The 17,546-nt window shown below is 37.7% G+C and overlaps 1 protein-coding gene across 7 annotated transcripts in view; it reads left to right on the top strand.

The window, feature by feature from the left end:
- Nbeal1 (neurobeachin-like 1) overlaps positions 1-17,546 on the top strand; it is a 164,708-nt gene that overhangs the window by 55,726 nt on the left and 91,436 nt on the right. For all 7 annotated transcript variants that reach the window (XR_015629593.1, XM_087569002.1, XM_087569005.1 and 4 more), the window contains 6 exons: positions 2,036-2,134; positions 2,217-2,797; positions 3,767-3,899; positions 10,920-11,039; positions 12,167-12,470; positions 15,761-15,846. Coding sequence is in view for 6 of the 7 variants with exons in the window: in XM_087569002.1 (XP_087425128.1) it covers positions 2,036-2,134; positions 2,217-2,797; positions 3,767-3,899; positions 10,920-11,039; positions 12,167-12,470; positions 15,761-15,846 (1,323 nt within the window). In the remaining variant the exon portion in view is untranslated. The remainder of the gene's footprint in view (positions 1-2,035; positions 2,135-2,216; positions 2,798-3,766; positions 3,900-10,919; positions 11,040-12,166; positions 12,471-15,760; positions 15,847-17,546) is intronic.

The following is a 17,546-nucleotide window of genomic DNA, read 5'->3' on the forward strand; positions in this document are numbered from 1 at the left end:
AATCACTGTTTAAAGTGTTGGTCAAAAGAAGGTCATATTGCTGGGATTAAAGAGGTCATGTTGCTGGTATTGAGAAGTCAGTGTATGATTATTGTGCTTAAAGAATTAAATTTTACGGGGTTGGGGACTTTAGCTCAGTGGTAGAGTCCTTGCCTAGCTCTGGGTTCGGTCCTCAGATCCGGAAAAAAAAAGAGTTATATTTTACAATGTAGCATTTAAAAATTAGTATCAGTTTTGCTATTTAGTCAGTTTATAACTATCCAGAATATGAGTATTTTTCACATGTGATCACCTTGATAGTACGGGACTTGTTTTCCCAGTATGTGTGGCTATAGAATTCTGTTTCTTTTTTTGTGATCATTAACTTCAAGGTTTTATATCAGTTCTTTTTTAAAGATTTGTTTTTATGTGCAGTGATGTTTTGCTTGCATATATGTCCATGTGAAGATGCTAGATCCTCTGGAACTGGAGTTGCAGACAGTTGTGAGCTGCCATGTAGGTGGTGGAAATTGAACCCAGGTCCTCTGGAAGAGCAGCCAGTGCTATTACTGCTGAGCTGTCTCTCCATCCCCTTATGCCAGTTTGTACCTGCTGTCTATGGCAACAGTCTTGTCTGATTATGCTCATATCTGATAAGTAGCTCATTGAATTGTTGTACGATTTGTGAGATGTCTGTGTGCAGCGCCAGGCATGTGGTTAAGTGACATGATGTCCTCCTAAACTTCTGATCTGCACCCTGACGTGCCTGTGGCATGCTCCACTCTTCTACTATCAGGAGTGGAAACCATGGCTAAGTGTATGTCAGACATTACAGTCTGACTCTGATTTTAACTGCTGTATAATAATAGGGTGTTCGTGTTGTTGTTTGTAAGGAAAGTCACTTAAAGCACTCAGAAAGTCACTTAGAACAGATTGCTATTACTTCTGAAATTCAAGCCTTCAATGCTGGTTAAGTAATTTTAAAGGTGGTTTTTTTTAGTTGAATATCTTTTATGGTCTAAAATTTCAAAGGTTGTGCAACAGGATTGGCAGAGTATATACTTAATGTGTTTAGGGCCTTCATCTTCCCTCTCTAAACAAGAGCTTATATGACAAAGTACCTCTTGATAAGAAGTTCTTCTTATCCTTGTACACAACTAACTGATTTACTGATTTTTTTTTAAAAATGTCTTTATGGTTGGTGTGTCTATTTTGCCTAATTTAATAGACTGATGTTCTGTTTTCTAGGTGTTTTGCTAGTTTTTATATTTTACTTTTTAGCTTCAAGTTTTAAAATGTAAATGAATTCAAGCTTCCTAATGGGAACTTGATACAGACCATTTAGATATAGGGAACAGAGAGAAAATTCTTTGTACTCCTATTCTGCTCGAATTTGAGCATTGTTGTAAACCTAATGTCGGGCCTCCACTTTGCCACTGAGCTACATCCCTAGTTCTTGTTATTTAAACCGGGTCTCAATATATAGCCCAGGGTGACCCTGAACACTCAATCCTTCTTTCTTTACCTCCCCAGTTCTAGGCCACCACACTAATCAGAAGTTTAATCTAGCCTTTTTCGTTTGTTTGTTTTTGAGACAGATTTCTAGGCTAGTCAAAGCTATGTAATAAAACCCTGTCTTAGGGATCCTGCAGAGGGGAGGGCAAAACAGGACAGGGTGACTACACAGACACACAGACAGATAGACAGAGAAGATGAGGGCATATGAAGTGTCATATAATTTAATCTGAAAAAAACAGTTCTTTAAAGCAGTTGTTTCTAATTTTACTTACTTGGATGGACTTTTGTACCTTTATTATCATTATAGAAAGATATAGATAGAAAGATTACAATTTTAAGGTCAGCTTAGGCTGCATAGAAAGCGCCTGTTTCAAAAGAGAATGATGAGTATAGATGGACATAGATAATATAAGAGAATAAAACTGATTTCATAATCTTTGTATTTTATATTAATTAGTTTAAATAAGTATTCAATATTTAATATTCCAACAAATTTAGTCATTGAAAATGCGCTTTGATATATTGTTTTACTCTCTAGGAAGTATTTAAAGAAAGAATTGGCTATATGCACATGTTCGAGGTATTAAAATCTTTGGGCCAGCCACCACAAGAACTGCTTAAAGAACTTATGAACATGGTGAGTTTTTAACCTTTATGATAAGAAGTTCCATTGTCTTCACTATAAGAATAGTAACTACCCTTTCCTTTTGTGTTTTCAGGCTGTAGAGGGTGATCATACTTCAGTTGGCATTTTGGGCATTAGTAATGTCCATCCTCTCTTGGTTCTTATCCAGTGGCTTCCTGAGCTAGAATCCCATGACCTACAAATCTTCATCTCTGATTGGCTGAAAAAAATTTGTTGCATTAATAAACAAAGCAGGACTACTTGTGTGAATGCAAACATGGGGATAAAAATCATTGAAACCCTTGAATCCCACTCTTCTCTGCATCGAACTTGTGCTGAGAACTTGATTGCAATCCACGGTTCTTTGGGGAGTCAGTCTGTGAGCTCTGAAGAACTCCGTCGGCTTCTGCGATTGCTCAGGGTAGACGAATCAGAGTGTATTCACCCATATACCATTCCTGTGACTCGTGCAATCCTGATAATGGCACGGAAACTCAGTTTTGAGAGTGCACTGCAGTATTTTAATTTGTCACATAGTATGGCAGGAATTTCTGTACCTCCCATTCAGAAATGGCCTGGGTCTGCATTTTCTTTCACTGCTTGGTTTTGCTTAGATCAGGATCCGTTATCCCTTGGGAATGCTAACAAAGGAGGAAAAAGAAAACAATTATATAGGTAATGGCACAAATTGTGGAATATAAATGTATATTGTCACTTAGTATATGCTATGATTCATGAATAGGAAACAGTAAACATCTAGTTTTTAAAATTTGTAACAGTTGATGTGAAAAAATTTCATTTTGTTGCCATATAGTTTAGAGATGTTTTATTGCTTTCGAAATAATTATTGTGTATTTTAGATATTTTTCTGGCTAAAAACTGAGTGTCTTTAGGAAATAAAAATAGAAGTAGTATAAAAGTGGAGAAGAACAGAATAGTAAACTCTGCCCTACTGAAGGAGCTGTGTTCTTAGTAAAAATGTGGCTTTTAACAAACAGGACTTCTCTGTAGCTTTGGCTGTCCTGGCACTCACTCTGCAGACTAGGCTGACCTTGAACTGCCTGCTTTTGCCTCCTGAGTGCTGGGATTAAAGGCTTGTGCCATGACATCCCAGTAATCAATTTTAGCATGCTTTATGGTTTTAAAAATTTTATGTATGCTTTCTGGATTTAAAGAAGAATTTTGAAGTTTGAAAATTTAGTTTTGCTCTAGTTCAGTGTTTCTCAATCTGTGAGTTGCAACCCCTTTGGGAAGTCTATTTGACCAATTCACAGTCATTACCTAAGACTATCAGAGAACATGGATATTTATATTATGATTCATAAGAGTAGCAAAATTACAGTTTGGAAGTAGCAGCAAAATTTTATGGTTGGGGGTCATCACAGCATGAGGAACTGATTAAAGGGTTGCTGTGTTAGGAAGGCCTAATAAAATCCCACTTACAGTGTTATCTTTTATAATTTATTATCTTTTATTCCCAAAGTGGATTTAAAAATGACTGAAATAAAGTTGGGCTGATGAATTAAGTAGCAACATTGTTAATAAAGATATTTGTGATGGCTTTGTAGGTAATGATGGTGGCCTTCAATGATAAAGAGAACAGTCAACTTGATCTCAGAGGTTCTGATGACATACTTTTGTTAGCTTTTTTACAGGAAGTGGAATGGGTTTTGAAGCCTTTATTACCCACTCAGGTATGTTGGTTGTGGCAGTGTGCACCAAAAGAGAGTACGCAACAGTCATGCTTCCTGACCACAGTTTCTGTGATTCTCTCTGGGTAAGACTTTGAGGATGCCATGTCAAACTCTTGGTTCTGTCTTCCCTTTAAGATACATAGTTATTTTCATGAGGAGTATTTTCATGAGGAGTTTTTTTTTTTTTTCCACTTTTTTTTTTTTTTTATTAACTTGAGTATTTCTTATATACATTTCGAGTGTTATTCCCTTTCCCGGTTTCCGGGCAAACATCCCCCTCCCCCCTCCCCTTCCTTATGGGTGTTCCCCTCCCAACCCTCCCCCCATTGCCGCCCTCCCCCCACCAGTCTAGTTCACTGGGGGTTCAGTCTTAGCAGGACCCAGGGCTTCCCCTTCCACTGGCGCTCTTACTAGGATATGCATTGCTACCTATGAGGTCAGAGTCCAGGGTCAGTCCATGTATAGTCTTTGGGTAGGGGCTTAGTCCCTGGAAGCTCTGGTTGCTTGGCATTGTTGTACTTTTGGGGTCTCGAGCCCCTTCAAGCTTTTCCACTACTTTCTCTGATTCCTTCAATAGGGGACCTATTCTCAGTTCAGTGGTTTGCTGCTGGTATTCGCCTCTGTATTTGCTGTATTCTGGCTGTGTCTCTCAGGAGCGATCTACATCCGGCTCCTGCCGGTCTGCACTTCTTTGCTTCATCCATCTTGTCTAATTGGGTGGCTGTATATGTATGGGCCACATGTGGGGCAGGCTCTGAATGGGTGTTCCTTCAGTCTCTGTTTTAATCTTTGCCTCTCCCTTCCCTGCCAAGGGTATTCTTTTTCCTCATTTAAAGAAGGAGTGAAGCATTCACATTTTGATCATCCGTCTTGAGTTTCGTTTGTTCTAGGGATCTAGGGTAATTCAAGCATTTGGGCTAATAGCCACTTATCAATGAGTGCATACCATGTATGTCTTTCTGTGATTGGGTTAGCTCACTCAGGATGATATTTTCCAGTTCCAACCATTTGCCTACGAATTTCATAAACTCGTTGTTTTTGATAGCTGAGTAATATTCCATTGTGTAGATGTACCACATTTTCTGTATCCATTCCTCTGTTGAAGGGCATCTGGGTTCTTTCCATTTTCTGGCTATTATAAATAAGGCTGCAATGAACATAGTGGAGCACGTGTCTCTTTTATATGTTGAGGCAACTTTTGGGTATATGCCCAAGAGAGGTATAGCTGGATCCTCAGGCAGTTCAATGTCCAATTTTCTGAGGAACCTCCAGACTGATTTCCAGAATGGTTTTACCAGTCTACAATCCCACCAACAATGGAGGAGTGTTCCTCTTTCTCCACATCCTCGCCAGCATCTGCTGTCACCTGAGTTTTTGATCTTAGCCAATCGCACTGGTGTGAGGTGAAATCTCAGGGTTGTTTTGATTTGCATTTCCCTTATGACTAAAGATGTTGAACATTTCTTTAGGTGTTTCTCAGCCATTCGGCATTCCTCAGCTGTGAATTCTTTGTTTAGCTCTGAACCCCATTTTTTAATAGGGTTGTTTGTTTCCCTGCGGTCTAACTTCTTGAGTTCTTTGTATATTTTGGATATAAGGCCTCTATCTGTTGTAGGATTGGTAAAGATCTTTTCCCAATCTGTTGGTTGCCGTTTTGTCCTAACCACAGTGTCCTTTGCCTTACAGAAGCTTTGCAGTTTTATGAGATCCCATTTGTCGATTCTTGATCTTAGAGCATAAGCCATTGGTGTTTTGTTCAGGAAATTTTTTCCAGTGCCCATGTGTTCCAGATGCTTCCCTAGTTTTTCTTCTATTAGTTTGAGTGTGTCTGGTTTGATGTGGAGGTCCTTGATCCACTTGGACTTAAGCTTTGTACAGGGTGATAAGCATGGATCGATCTGCATTCTTCTACATGTTGCCCTCCAGTTGAACCAGCACCATTTGCTGAAAATGCTATCTTTTTTCCATTGGATGGTTTTGGCTCCTTTGTCAAAAATCAGGTGCCCATAGGTGTGTGGGTTCATTTCTGGGTCTTCAATTCTATTCCATTGGTCTATCTGTCTGTCTCTGTACCAATACCATGCAGTTTTTATCACTATTGCTCTGTAATACTGCTTGAGTTCAGGGATAGTGATTCCCCCTGACGTCCTTTTATTGTTGAGGATAGCTTTAGCTATCCTGGGTTTTTTGTTATTCCAGATGAATTTGCAAATTGTTCTGTCTAACTCTTTGAAGAATTGGATTGGTATTTTGATGGGGATTGCATTGAATCTGTAGATTGCTTTTGGTAAAATGGCCATTTTTACTATATTAATCCTGCCAATCCATGAGCATGGGAGATCTTTCCATCTTCTGAGGTCTTCTTCAATTTCTTTCCTCAGTGTCTTGAAGTTCTTATTGTACAGATCTTTTACTTGCTTGGTTAAAGTCACACCGAGGTACTTTATATTATTTGGGTCTATTATGAAGGGTGTCGTTTCCCTAATTTCTTTCTCGGCTTGTTTCTCTTTTGTATAGAGGAAGGCAACTGATTTATTTGAGTTAATTTTATACCCAGCCACTTTGCTGAAGTTGTTTATCAGCTTTAGTAGTTCTCTGGTGGAACTTTTGGGATCACTTAAATATACTATCATGTCATCTGCAAATAGTGGTATTTTGACCTCTTCTTTTCCGATCTGTATCCCTTTGATCTCCTTTTGTTGTCTGATTGCTCTGGCTAGAACTTCAAGAACTATATTGAATAAGTAGGGAGAGAGTGGGCAGCCTTGTCTAGTCCCTGATTTTAGTGGGATTGCTTCAAGTTTCTCTCCATTTAGTTTAATGTTAGCAACTGGTTTGCTGTATATGGCTTTTACTATGTTTAGGTATGGGCCTTGAATTCCTATTCTTTCCAGGACTTTTATCATGAAGGGGTGTTGAATTTTGTCAAATGCTTTCTCAGCATCTAATGAAATGATCATGTGGTTCTGTTCTTTCAGTTTGTTTATATGATGGATCACGTTGATGGTTTTCCGTATATTAAACCATCCCTGCATGCCTGGGATGAAGCCTACTTGATCATGGTGGATGATTGTTTTGATGTGCTCTTGAATTCGGTTTGCCAGAATTTTATTGAGTATTTTTGCGTCGATATTCATAAGGGAAATTGGTCTGAAGTTCTCTTTCTTTGTTGTGTCTTTGTGTGGTTTAGGTATAAGAGTAATTGTGGCTTCGTAGAAGGAATTCGGTAGGGCTCCATCTGTTTCAATTTTGTGGAATAGTTTGGATAATATTGGTATGAGGTCTTCTATGAAGGTTTGATAGAATTCTGCACTAAACCCGTCTGGACCTGGGCTCTTTTTGGTTGGGAGACCTTTAATGACTGCTTCTATTTCCTTAGGAGTTATGGGGTTGTTTAACTGGTTTATCTGTTCCTGATTTAACTTCGATACCTGGTATCTGTCTAGGAAATTGTCCATTTCCTGAAGATTTTCAAATTTTGTTGAATATAGGTTTTTATAGTAAGATCTGATGATTTTTTGAATTTCCTCCGAATCTGTAGTTATGTCTCCCTTTTCATTTCTGATTTTGTTAATTTGGACGCACTCTCTGTGTCCTCTCGTTAGTCTGGCTAAGGGTTTATCTATCTTGTTGATTTTCTCAAAGAACCAACTTTTGGTTCTGTTGATTCTTTCTATGGTCCTTTTTGTTTCTACTTGGTTGATTTCAGCTCTGAGTTTGATTATTTCCTGCCTTCTACTCCTCCTGGGTGTATTTGCTTCTTTTTGTTCTAGAGCTTTTAGGTGTGCTGTCAAGCTGCTGACATATGCTCTTTCCTGTTTCTTTCTGCAGGCACTCAGCGCTATGAGTTTTCCTCTTAGCACAGCTTTCATTGTGTCCCATAAGTTTGAGTATGTTGTATCTTCATTTTCATTAAATTCTAAAAAGTTTTTAATTTCTTTCTTTATTTCTTCCTTGACCAGGTTATCATTGAGTAGAGCATTGTTCAATTTCCACGTATATGTGGGCATTCTTCCCTTATTGTTATTGAAGACCAGTTTTAGGCCGTGGTGGTCCGATAGCACGCATGGGATTATTTCTATCTTTCTGTACCTGTTGAGGCCCGTTTTTTGACCAATTATATGGTCAATTTTGGAGAAAGTACCATGAGGAGCTGAGAAGAAGGTATATCCTTTTGCTTTAGGATAGAATGTTCTATAAATATCCGTTAAGTCCATTTGGCTCATGACTTCTCTTAGTCTGTCTATGTCTCTGTGTAATTTCTGTTTCCATGATCTGTCCATTGATGAGAGTGGGGTGTTGAAATCTCCCACTATTATTGTGTGAGGTGCAATGTGTGTTTTGAGCTTTAGTAAGGTTTCTTTTACGTATGTAGGTGCCCTTGTATTTGGGGCATAGATATTTAGGATTGAGAGTTCATCTTGGTTGATTTTTCCTTTGATGAATATGAAGTGTCCTTCCTTATCTTTTTTGATGACTTTTAATTGAAAATTGATTTTATTTGATATTAGAATGGCTACTCCAGCTTGCTTCTTCTGACCATTTGCTTGGAAAGTTGTTTTCCAGCCTTTCACTCTGAGGTAGTGTCTGTCTTTGTCTCTGAGGTGTGTTTCCTGTAGGCAGCAGAATGCAGGGTCCTCGTTGCGTATCCAGTTTGTTAATCTATGTCTTTTTATTGGGGAGTTGAGGCCATTGATATTGAGAGATATTAAGGAATAGTGATTATTGCTTCCCGTTATATTCATATTTGGATGTGAGGTTATGTTTGTGTGCTTTCATTCTCTTTGTTTTGTTGCCAAGACGATTAGTTTCTTGCTTCTTCTAGGGTATACCTTGCCTCCTTATGTTGGGCTTTACCATTTATTATCCTTTGTAGTGCTGGATTTGTAGAAAGATATTGTGTAAATTTGGTTTTGTCATGGAATATCTTGGTTTCTCCATCTATGTTAATTGAGAGTTTTGCTGGATACAGTAACCTGGGCTGGCATTTGTGTTCTCTTAGGGTCTGTATAACATCAGTCCAGGATCTTCTAGCCTTCATAGTTTCTGGCGAGAAGTCTGGTGTGATTCTGATAGGTCTGCCTTTATATGTTACTTGACCTTTTTCCCTTACTGCTTTTAATATTCTTTCTTTATTTTGTGCGTTTGGTGTTTTGACAATTATGTGACGGGAGGTGTTTCTTTTCTGGTCCAATCTATTTGGAGTTCTGTAGGCTTCTTGTATGTCTATGGGTATCTCTTTTTTTAGGTTAGGGAAGTTTTCTTCTATGATTTTGTTGAAGATATTTACTGGTCCTTTGAGCTGGGAGTCTTCACTCTCTTCTATACCTATTATCCTTAGGTTTGATCTTCTCATTGAGTCCTGGATTTCCTGTATGTTTTGGACCAGTAGCTTTTTCCGCTTTACATTATCTTTGACAGTTGAGTCAATGATTTCTATGGAATCTTCTGCTCCTGAGATTCTCTCTTCCATCTCTTGTATTCTGTTGGTGAAGCTTGTATCTACAGCTCCTTGTCTCTTCTTTTGGTTTTCTATATCCAGGGTTGTTTCCATGTGTTCTTTCTTGATTGCTTCTATTTCCATTTTTAATTCCTTCAACTGTTTGATTGTGTTTTCCTGGAATTCTTTCAGGGATTTTTGCGATTCCTCTCTGTAGGCTTCTACTTGTTTATTAATGTTTTCCTGTGTTTCCCTAAGTGTGTTCATGTCTTTCTTGAAGTCCTCCAGCATCATGATCAAATATGATTTTGAAACTAGATCTTGCTTTTCTGGTGTGTTTGGATATTCCATGTTTGTTTTGGTGGGAGAATTGGGCTCTGATGATGGCATGTAGTCTTGGTTTCTGTTGCTTGGGTTCCTGCGCTTGCCTCTCGCCATCAGATTATCTCTAGTGTTACTTTGTTCTGCTATTTCTGACAATGGCTAGACTGTCCTATAAGCCTGTGTGTCAGGAGTGCTGTAGACCTGTTTTCCTCTCTTTCAGTCAGTTATGGGGACAGAGTGTTCTGCTTTCGGGCGTGTAGTTTTTCCTCTCAACAGGTCTTCAGCTGTTCCTGTGGGCCTGTGTCTTGAGTTCACCAGGCAGCTTTCTTGCAGCAGAAAATTTGGTCTTACCTGTGGTCCCGAGGCTCAGGTTCGCTCGTGGGGTGCTGCCCAGGGGCTCTCTGCAGCGGCAGCAACCAGGAAGACCTGTGCCGCCCCTTCCGGGAGCTTCAGTGCACCAGGGTTCCAGATGGTCTTTGGCTTTTTCCTCTGGCGTCCGAGATGTGTGTGCAGGGAGCAGTCTCTTCTGGTTTCCCAGTCTTGTCTGCCTCTCTGAAGGTTTAGCTCTCCCTCCCACGGGATTTGGGTGCAGAGAACTGTTTATCCGGTCTGTTTCCTTCAGGGTCCGGCGGTGTCTCTGGCAGGGGTCCTGCCGCTCCTGGGCCCTCCCCCAGGGGAGCCCAGAGGCCTTATACAGTTTCCTCTTGGGCCAGGGATGTGGGCAGGGGTGAGCAGTGTTGGTGGTCTCTTCCGCTCTGCAGCCTCAGGAGTGCCCACCTGACCAGGCGGTTGGGTCTCTCTCTCACCGGGTCTGGGAGCAGAAAAAACTTCATGAGGAGTTTTTATGGGCTTCGTCAACTTTTATTTCCAAGTTCTGTTTGTTGTGAAGTTCTATCTATAAAGATGTTAGTGATTTTACCATTTTCATTAAAGAACCATAATAATTTTTTTGCTGAAACTTATATTGTGTTTTTGAAGATTTCCTAGAGAGTTTTTGAATTTCAATTCAAAATGAAAGGTGAGGTTATTAAAACTAGTTCTTTCTTTTGCTTATCTAAAAATTATAAAATGCTCCTCATTGAAAAAGATAATTATAAGAATATTTAAAGCATTATAAAATGCAAAAGAGACTACAATATTTGTAAGTATTCTGGTAAATGCTTGTTTTTTTTTTTGGTAGTACTTAAAGTTGTTAATTGTTTTGGGAACACTGAATCAGTGTTTTAGCTCTCCTTAATATTTTATTTATACAAATTATGAAGTAATACTCTTTTAGCATATGCCATTGCAAAAGCACAGTGTGATTTTAGTCATTTTAATACATCCTTTTCTTTGTCAGCACAACATAACCATCGTTCACGTGCCTGGAAAAAGACCCTTTGGCCAGAGTCTTGTCTATATCTATGACAATGGACAACAAAAGGTTTCTGCCCCTCTCAGATTTCCTGCCATGAATGAGGTGAATATATGTAACTTAATCTTTATAGGCCTATTGATAGAAAAATCCTGAAGACATTTATGAACTATGTTCAGGTTTTTGACTAAAAATTTGAACTGTATTCTATGTTAAGATACAGAAAGTTGGTATTTGTTTCTCTTAGTCTGCCATTAGATAATTTCAGATTTTATGTGGGGAAAAAAGACAATTAAAGAAAGAAACATATAATGAAAGGTTTGGAGAAATAGGTTCAGCAAAGCCAGCGAAAAGAATAGACCAAACCAAAGTATCATAAAAAACAAAACAAAACAAAACAAATTAAGACCACTAAACTTCTTCAAAGTATATAAAATGCTTAAGAAAATACTATAATAGACTTTCTTATCTGTTAAATTTGAACTGGTCATAAAGTCTCTTCTCCACACAGGTAAAGACAGCTTTTTGAGACTGGCCAATTTAGGAAAGTCTTTTCTGTAACTAGTAGGACAAAGTGGGTGTTTGTCAATAAGATTTACCTGATAGTTCCTTGCTGCTTCTCATGAGTAGCCTTTAATTAACATTATTCTGTTACATAATTCTAATGATAAATTTTTGTGGGGGGAAAGTAATTATCTCTATTGTAGATAGCAGTAAACCTCTATTTAACTTTTTAAAAATAATCCTCACTGATTAAAGACTCAATGAAGAAAGGTTTATTGAATCATTAAAGTAATGTGTATATTCTCTTGCCAAAACCTTGACAGTCTTACCTTAGGTATAGACTTGCTTACATATATCATGATCTAGTTAGAAAATTAGCTTCACTTTTATTTTTAATGTGCTTATTTGCATAGTTTTATATATACTATTTCATCTTATTTTTACTTTCATTTATTTACTTTCACATTGGTGGATATCAAACCCAATCTTCACAAATCCTAGACAAGTATTTTACTATGGAGTGGGATGTACAGCTCCATAGGATTTCATTTCATTGCTGTTTTGTGTATTTTAAGATGGGTTCTCACTATGCAGCTCATGACCATTTTGCCCTGGCCCTCCTCAGTCCTGGGACTACTACCTGTGTGCCACCTAGCACAGATTTGCACTGTTTACTTTTAAATGTGAAGAGAATTATTTTAAAATTGTCGTTTTTGTTTAAATTTTAGCCATTTACTTCCTGTTGTATTGGTTCAGCTGGGCAAAGAACCACTACTCCTCCACCATCTCAAATCCCAGATCCACCATTTTCTACTCCCATTACCCCTCACCGGACATCATTTGGTGGAATATTGTCATCAGCCTCCTGGGGAGGAACAGTTGAAAAATCGAAATTGTTTACCAAATTAATTTCAGCTGGAACCCAAGATAGTGAATGGGGTTGTCCCACATCTCTGGAGGGCCAGCTGGGATCTGTGGGTATATTCCACGAAGCTCTGCAGCCTCCTCAGGTCAAGGCTTTGTACTTAGCAGGTGAGCATGCACAGCCACAGTATTCACCATTGCCCTTCTCTTCCCACTTTACCTGAATATTTTCTAAAGAGTTATTCAACTTAAAGAATTGTTCGTTTGTTCGTTCATTCACTCATTCATTCATTCATTCATTCACATTTTCTGGATCTATCACTGATCAAGTAATCTAAGTACTGAACTATATTATAAACCCGTGTTTGTGTTAATTGAAGCTGAAAAGAAAAGCCTGTTTGTATACTATACTTTTTTGTAGGAATACCTAAAATGTGTGTGTGTGTGTGTTTGTGTGTGTGTGTGTGTGGTGTGTGTGTGTGTGTGTGTATGTGTGTGTGGTGTATGTGTGTGTGTATGTGTATGGTGTGTATGTGTGTGTGTGGTGTATGTGTGTGTGTATGGTGTGTATGTGTGTGTATATGTGTATGGTGTGTATGTGTGTGTGTGTGTATGTGGTATGTATGTATGTGTACACCTTTGTAAGTTCATGAGCTGCTTCATCTGGGCGCTGGGAACTGAACCCAAGTACTATGCACTCTTAACCACGGAGCTACCTCTCCAGACCCATTTTGAATGATCTTTAAATTTTTAAAAAAGCTTTATATTCAATGTGTATGAATACACTGTAGCTGTCTTCAGACACACCAGAAAAGGGCATCACATCCCATTACAGGTGGTTGTGTGTCTCCATGTGGTTCCTGGGAATTGAACTCAGGACCTCTTAACCTTTCTGGAGGGTAAAAGTTCAAGATTAAGGTAATATGAATATTGTTTTCTAGTGAGGCATCTCTTTGTTTTAGGTAGCCCCTTTCTTACTGTAATCTCAATATGACTTTTTCCCTTACTATGCATATAAAGAAAAAGACCAGATCTCTATAGTGTCTCATCCTTTTCTTACGAGGGACTCTGTCTGATTAGGATCCCATTCTTAAGACATAATTTATTTTTAATTTTTTGTTTAAAGTCTCTAATTGTAATACAGTCACATTGGAAATTATTTTTTAGTGTGAATTTTAAGGTCATTCACTTCCACAACACTATAAGTACTTTAGACAGATGATAACGAGTTGATGAAATCACATATAATATTACTTACATAAGAAATTATATAAGTGATTCTAAAATCATGAATCTTTCCCCAGAATTTGTCATTTTATGATTTATACATTAATATACGTAAAGAATTTCTGAAGGCAGTACAGTTAGATATTCTTGGATAGTATTATAAATTTTCTTGTTTTTTCTTTTGACTATAATTTTGAGTATATTAATTACTATTTAATACTAGCATTTTTGTCTTCTAGCATATTTTATCAGAATATTCTGAATTAAAAATTTTAAGAGTCATAGATATTACTTCTGCAGAGAGCCTGTTTTTCATAAAAATACCCTGTTCAAATTGCATAGGAGTTTCGAGATGAATAGGACTCTCTGGATTTTTCAGAGTTTAAATTAGAACCTTATCATTTCTTTGACACTCACTGAGTATTTAAATGTGTGGTTTCTAATCCAAGTAAATGTGTGGTTAAAAATAAGTTATTTGGGGGCTAGAGAGATGGCTTAGTGGTTAAACGCACTGACTGTTCTTCCAGAGGTCCTGAGTTCAAATCCCAGCAACCACATGGTGGCTCACAACCATCTGTAATGGGATCCAATACCCTCTTCTGGTGTGTCTGAGGACAGCTACAGTGTACTCATATATAAAAATAAATATATCTTTAAAAAAAAGAAATGTCATTTAGTGCAGTGTTTGTGGCTATATTAGTATATAGCTTATTCTTATAGTTCTACTTACAGTTTTACTCTTAAATGAGAATTATATCATTATTATAAATTATCGTTTTTTACCTCTGTTGGTTTTGAGTTTATGATTATAAACTGTTTATAATTTGTTGTTTATTTTTGGAGACAGAGTTTTTCTGTGTAGCCCTGGCTTCCTGGAACTTGCTCTCTACACCAGGCCGGCCTGGGACTCATAGAGATACACCTTCCTCTGCCTCCCAAGTGCTGGGAGGATCTAGAGTTTTAGTCGTTTTAATTATTAAATTCTGAGAAGAAACATTAAAAGTGTGAATAAGAGAGTGGTTGTATACACATGTCATATACTCAAAAGAGGACAGTCCCAGTGCTCTTGATGGCACAGAAGTATGCCAGCTTTAGCACAGCTCCATAACATGGAGTACAAGCTGTGCTGTGGAGATGGCTCAGCGGAAGCAGAAGAACCTGAGTTTTGATGTGAGCATCTCTGGAAAAGCTGGATGTGGCTGCCTCCACCCATAACCCCAGTGTTAATGTGTCAAGACAAGTGGGTCCTAGGCCAGCCAGCCTACATAAATGATGAGCTTCAGATTGAGTAAATGGTCTGTCTAATAATAATATGGTGGGGCCAGTTGTGGCAAAAGCTGGGATATGCTGAATAGGCAGAGGCTAAGGAAGAGAGAGATACAAGAAGATACCCAGTGTCTTCCTTTGGCCTCTCTACATGTGCACGTGCACATGTACCTGTATGTATATGCACATATCCTCCATACACACACTCATTCACTCATTTAAGTATTTTAGATACTCTTCCATTATGTGTCAGATGGAACCTTATGTGAGTTTACATTTTAGTTGTAAATAAAATGAGCACTATCACCTACTCGCATGCTATTTCACTTCTCTGCTGTCTGTCCTGATTGAAAAAACAGTTTTTTTCAAAGATAGGGTCTAATTATATAACCCTGTGTGGCCTTGAACTTACAGAGATCTGCCTGCTTCTGCCTTCTGAGTCCTAGCACTAAAGGTGTATACCAACTGGGCTGGGGAGGCGACTCAGCAGTTAAGAGCACTGGCTGTTCACAGCACCACATGTAGCTCACGACTGTCCATAATCTCTACTCCAGTTCCATGTGATTTGACATCCTCACATGACATACATGCAGTCAAAACACCAATGCACATAAAATAAAAATAAATACATATAAAACATATGTGTGTTGTGTACCACCATGCTAAGTATCACATTTTTAATGCCTTTCTGTTTTCTTATTTTTTGAATTTGTTTTATTAGATAAATCAATACAAATTTAGTATTTTATAATATTTTCATACATGAGAGATTAATTAACTCCCCAAACTCTCTAGGCTTTGGAAAAATTAGAGGTGACGTAAACTAAAGTACATGTATACAGTGTGTTTTAACTCTGTTATTTGAGTAACTTGAAGTATCTTGATTTTAAAGTTTGTTCTGGTAACATAGAATCAAAGAGACCATGTATTAGTGATGTGTGTGTATGTATGTAACTAATTTTCAGGTCCAAACTGCTTAAGCCCGTGGAAGTGTCAGGACTGTGATATGGCCGGTTTGCCAAGTAACCTCCTCCTCCACTACACAGGAAAGGTCAGAGTGAATGCATGGGTTGTGCCGGATTGTAACTTCCACGAGCTCGGATTATTCCTTTTGTCATTTCAGTGGGTAATTGGGGGAGTTGGGGGCTGGAGCTTGAGTCTTGAGTTTTAAAAAATTAGGGATTGTAAAAGGAAGTTGAGAAGCAGCAAAAATTAAGGCTTACCTCCTCAACCGGAGTTAGGTTGTGTGTCATTTTAGTATGTATTGAAATAGTTTCTGAAATTTGTTCTGAGTTGGTTTTAGTGATGAAACCTTTTAAACTTGTAATTCTCTAGTTATCTTAAGAGAAGTGAAACAGCAATACTCAAACTTTGCTTTTTAAAAATATGATGTTGAGGGTAGGGGAGATGCTTTCTAAAGGATAAAAACACTTTCCAGTATACCTGCCATTTTTTAAAACTCAGTTAATGAAAGTAACAAACTAGCAAAGATGGAAGGAAAGAGCTATAAGGTACAGTGGGAAGAAGAAAGCAGTCAAGTGCCACAAACAGCATTATTTCTCCTCATCATATTTAATGTTTCATTGACATAGAAAGTACTTATATTGTATGAGGCAACTTAAAATACATTTTTCTAGTTTAGCAAGCTGGTACATTTCATACTGTTTATTTGTTACATTTGACCTGATAAAATATATTTACTGATTTTATGTTCTTCCAACTTTATATTTTGAAAATTTTCAAACCTTAGAAGTTAAAAAGAAAAAAAGCAGTGTAATTATCCTATACATTTCTTTCTTGAATTAGCCAATTGTTAATATTTTGTTGTATTTGATGACTTTTTTCAAGTCATTTGTACAAGTAGATTGATATAACTATAAAACTTTATCCCTGAATATTTTTAAAATGTTTCTTACATAATTGAATCTATCATCTATTGAGTTTTCCCCAAAAATACTTATTTAGCAAAAGTTAGTTTTGATCCAGTCAAGAGCTATATATTTTTCCCAAACAATATGTTTGTTTACCTAAACATAATAATCTTCTTTCTTGGCAACTACTATTCAGTCTCCAGATTCTAGGAAATCATTGCATCTAATTCAAATAGTATACCGAGGGGGCTGGAGAGATGCTCAGTGGTTAAGAGCACTGACTGCTCTTCTAGAGGTCCTGAGTTCAATTCCCAGCAACCACATGGTGGCTCACAGCCATCTGTAATGGGATCTGACGTCCTCTTCTGGTGTGGCTGAAGACAGCTACAGAACTCATACGCATAAAATAAATAAATATAAAAACATAAGTTCAAGTAGTATACCCAGTGACATATTCTTTTGTGGTTTTTAACATTATGGTTTTTTACCTTTTTATAGATTGTATCTTTTGAGACTGAATTTTTAAAAATATGTACTTTTAAATATCAGTTATTGCCTTACTGTTTTTTCTCAAGAAATGTAGTTTATATGTAAGTCAATTTATTGAAAGTTTGTTTCTCCAAAATGCTGTTCTAATGATACATGTCTAAAGTTGAGTGATTTATTTTTTTAAAAGAGATACTACTTAAAGTACTTGATATGTAATCATGAGGACCTGGACTTGGATCCTCAAGCAGCTATCTAAAGACTGGACATTATGATGTGTGCCTGTAACCCCAGTGGTGGGAGGGTCAGAGACTGCTGCGTAGATTGCCGGCCAGTCAGTCTAGCTAATGGTGAGCTCTAGGTTTGGTGAGAGATCCTGTCCAAAAAAGAAGGT

The sequence above is a fragment of the Rattus norvegicus genome, chromosome 9, assembly GCF_021556685.1.
Source record: "Rattus norvegicus strain SHRSP/BbbUtx chromosome 9, alternate assembly SHRSP_T2T, whole genome shotgun sequence".
Taxonomy (NCBI): domain Eukaryota; kingdom Metazoa; phylum Chordata; class Mammalia; order Rodentia; family Muridae; genus Rattus; species Rattus norvegicus.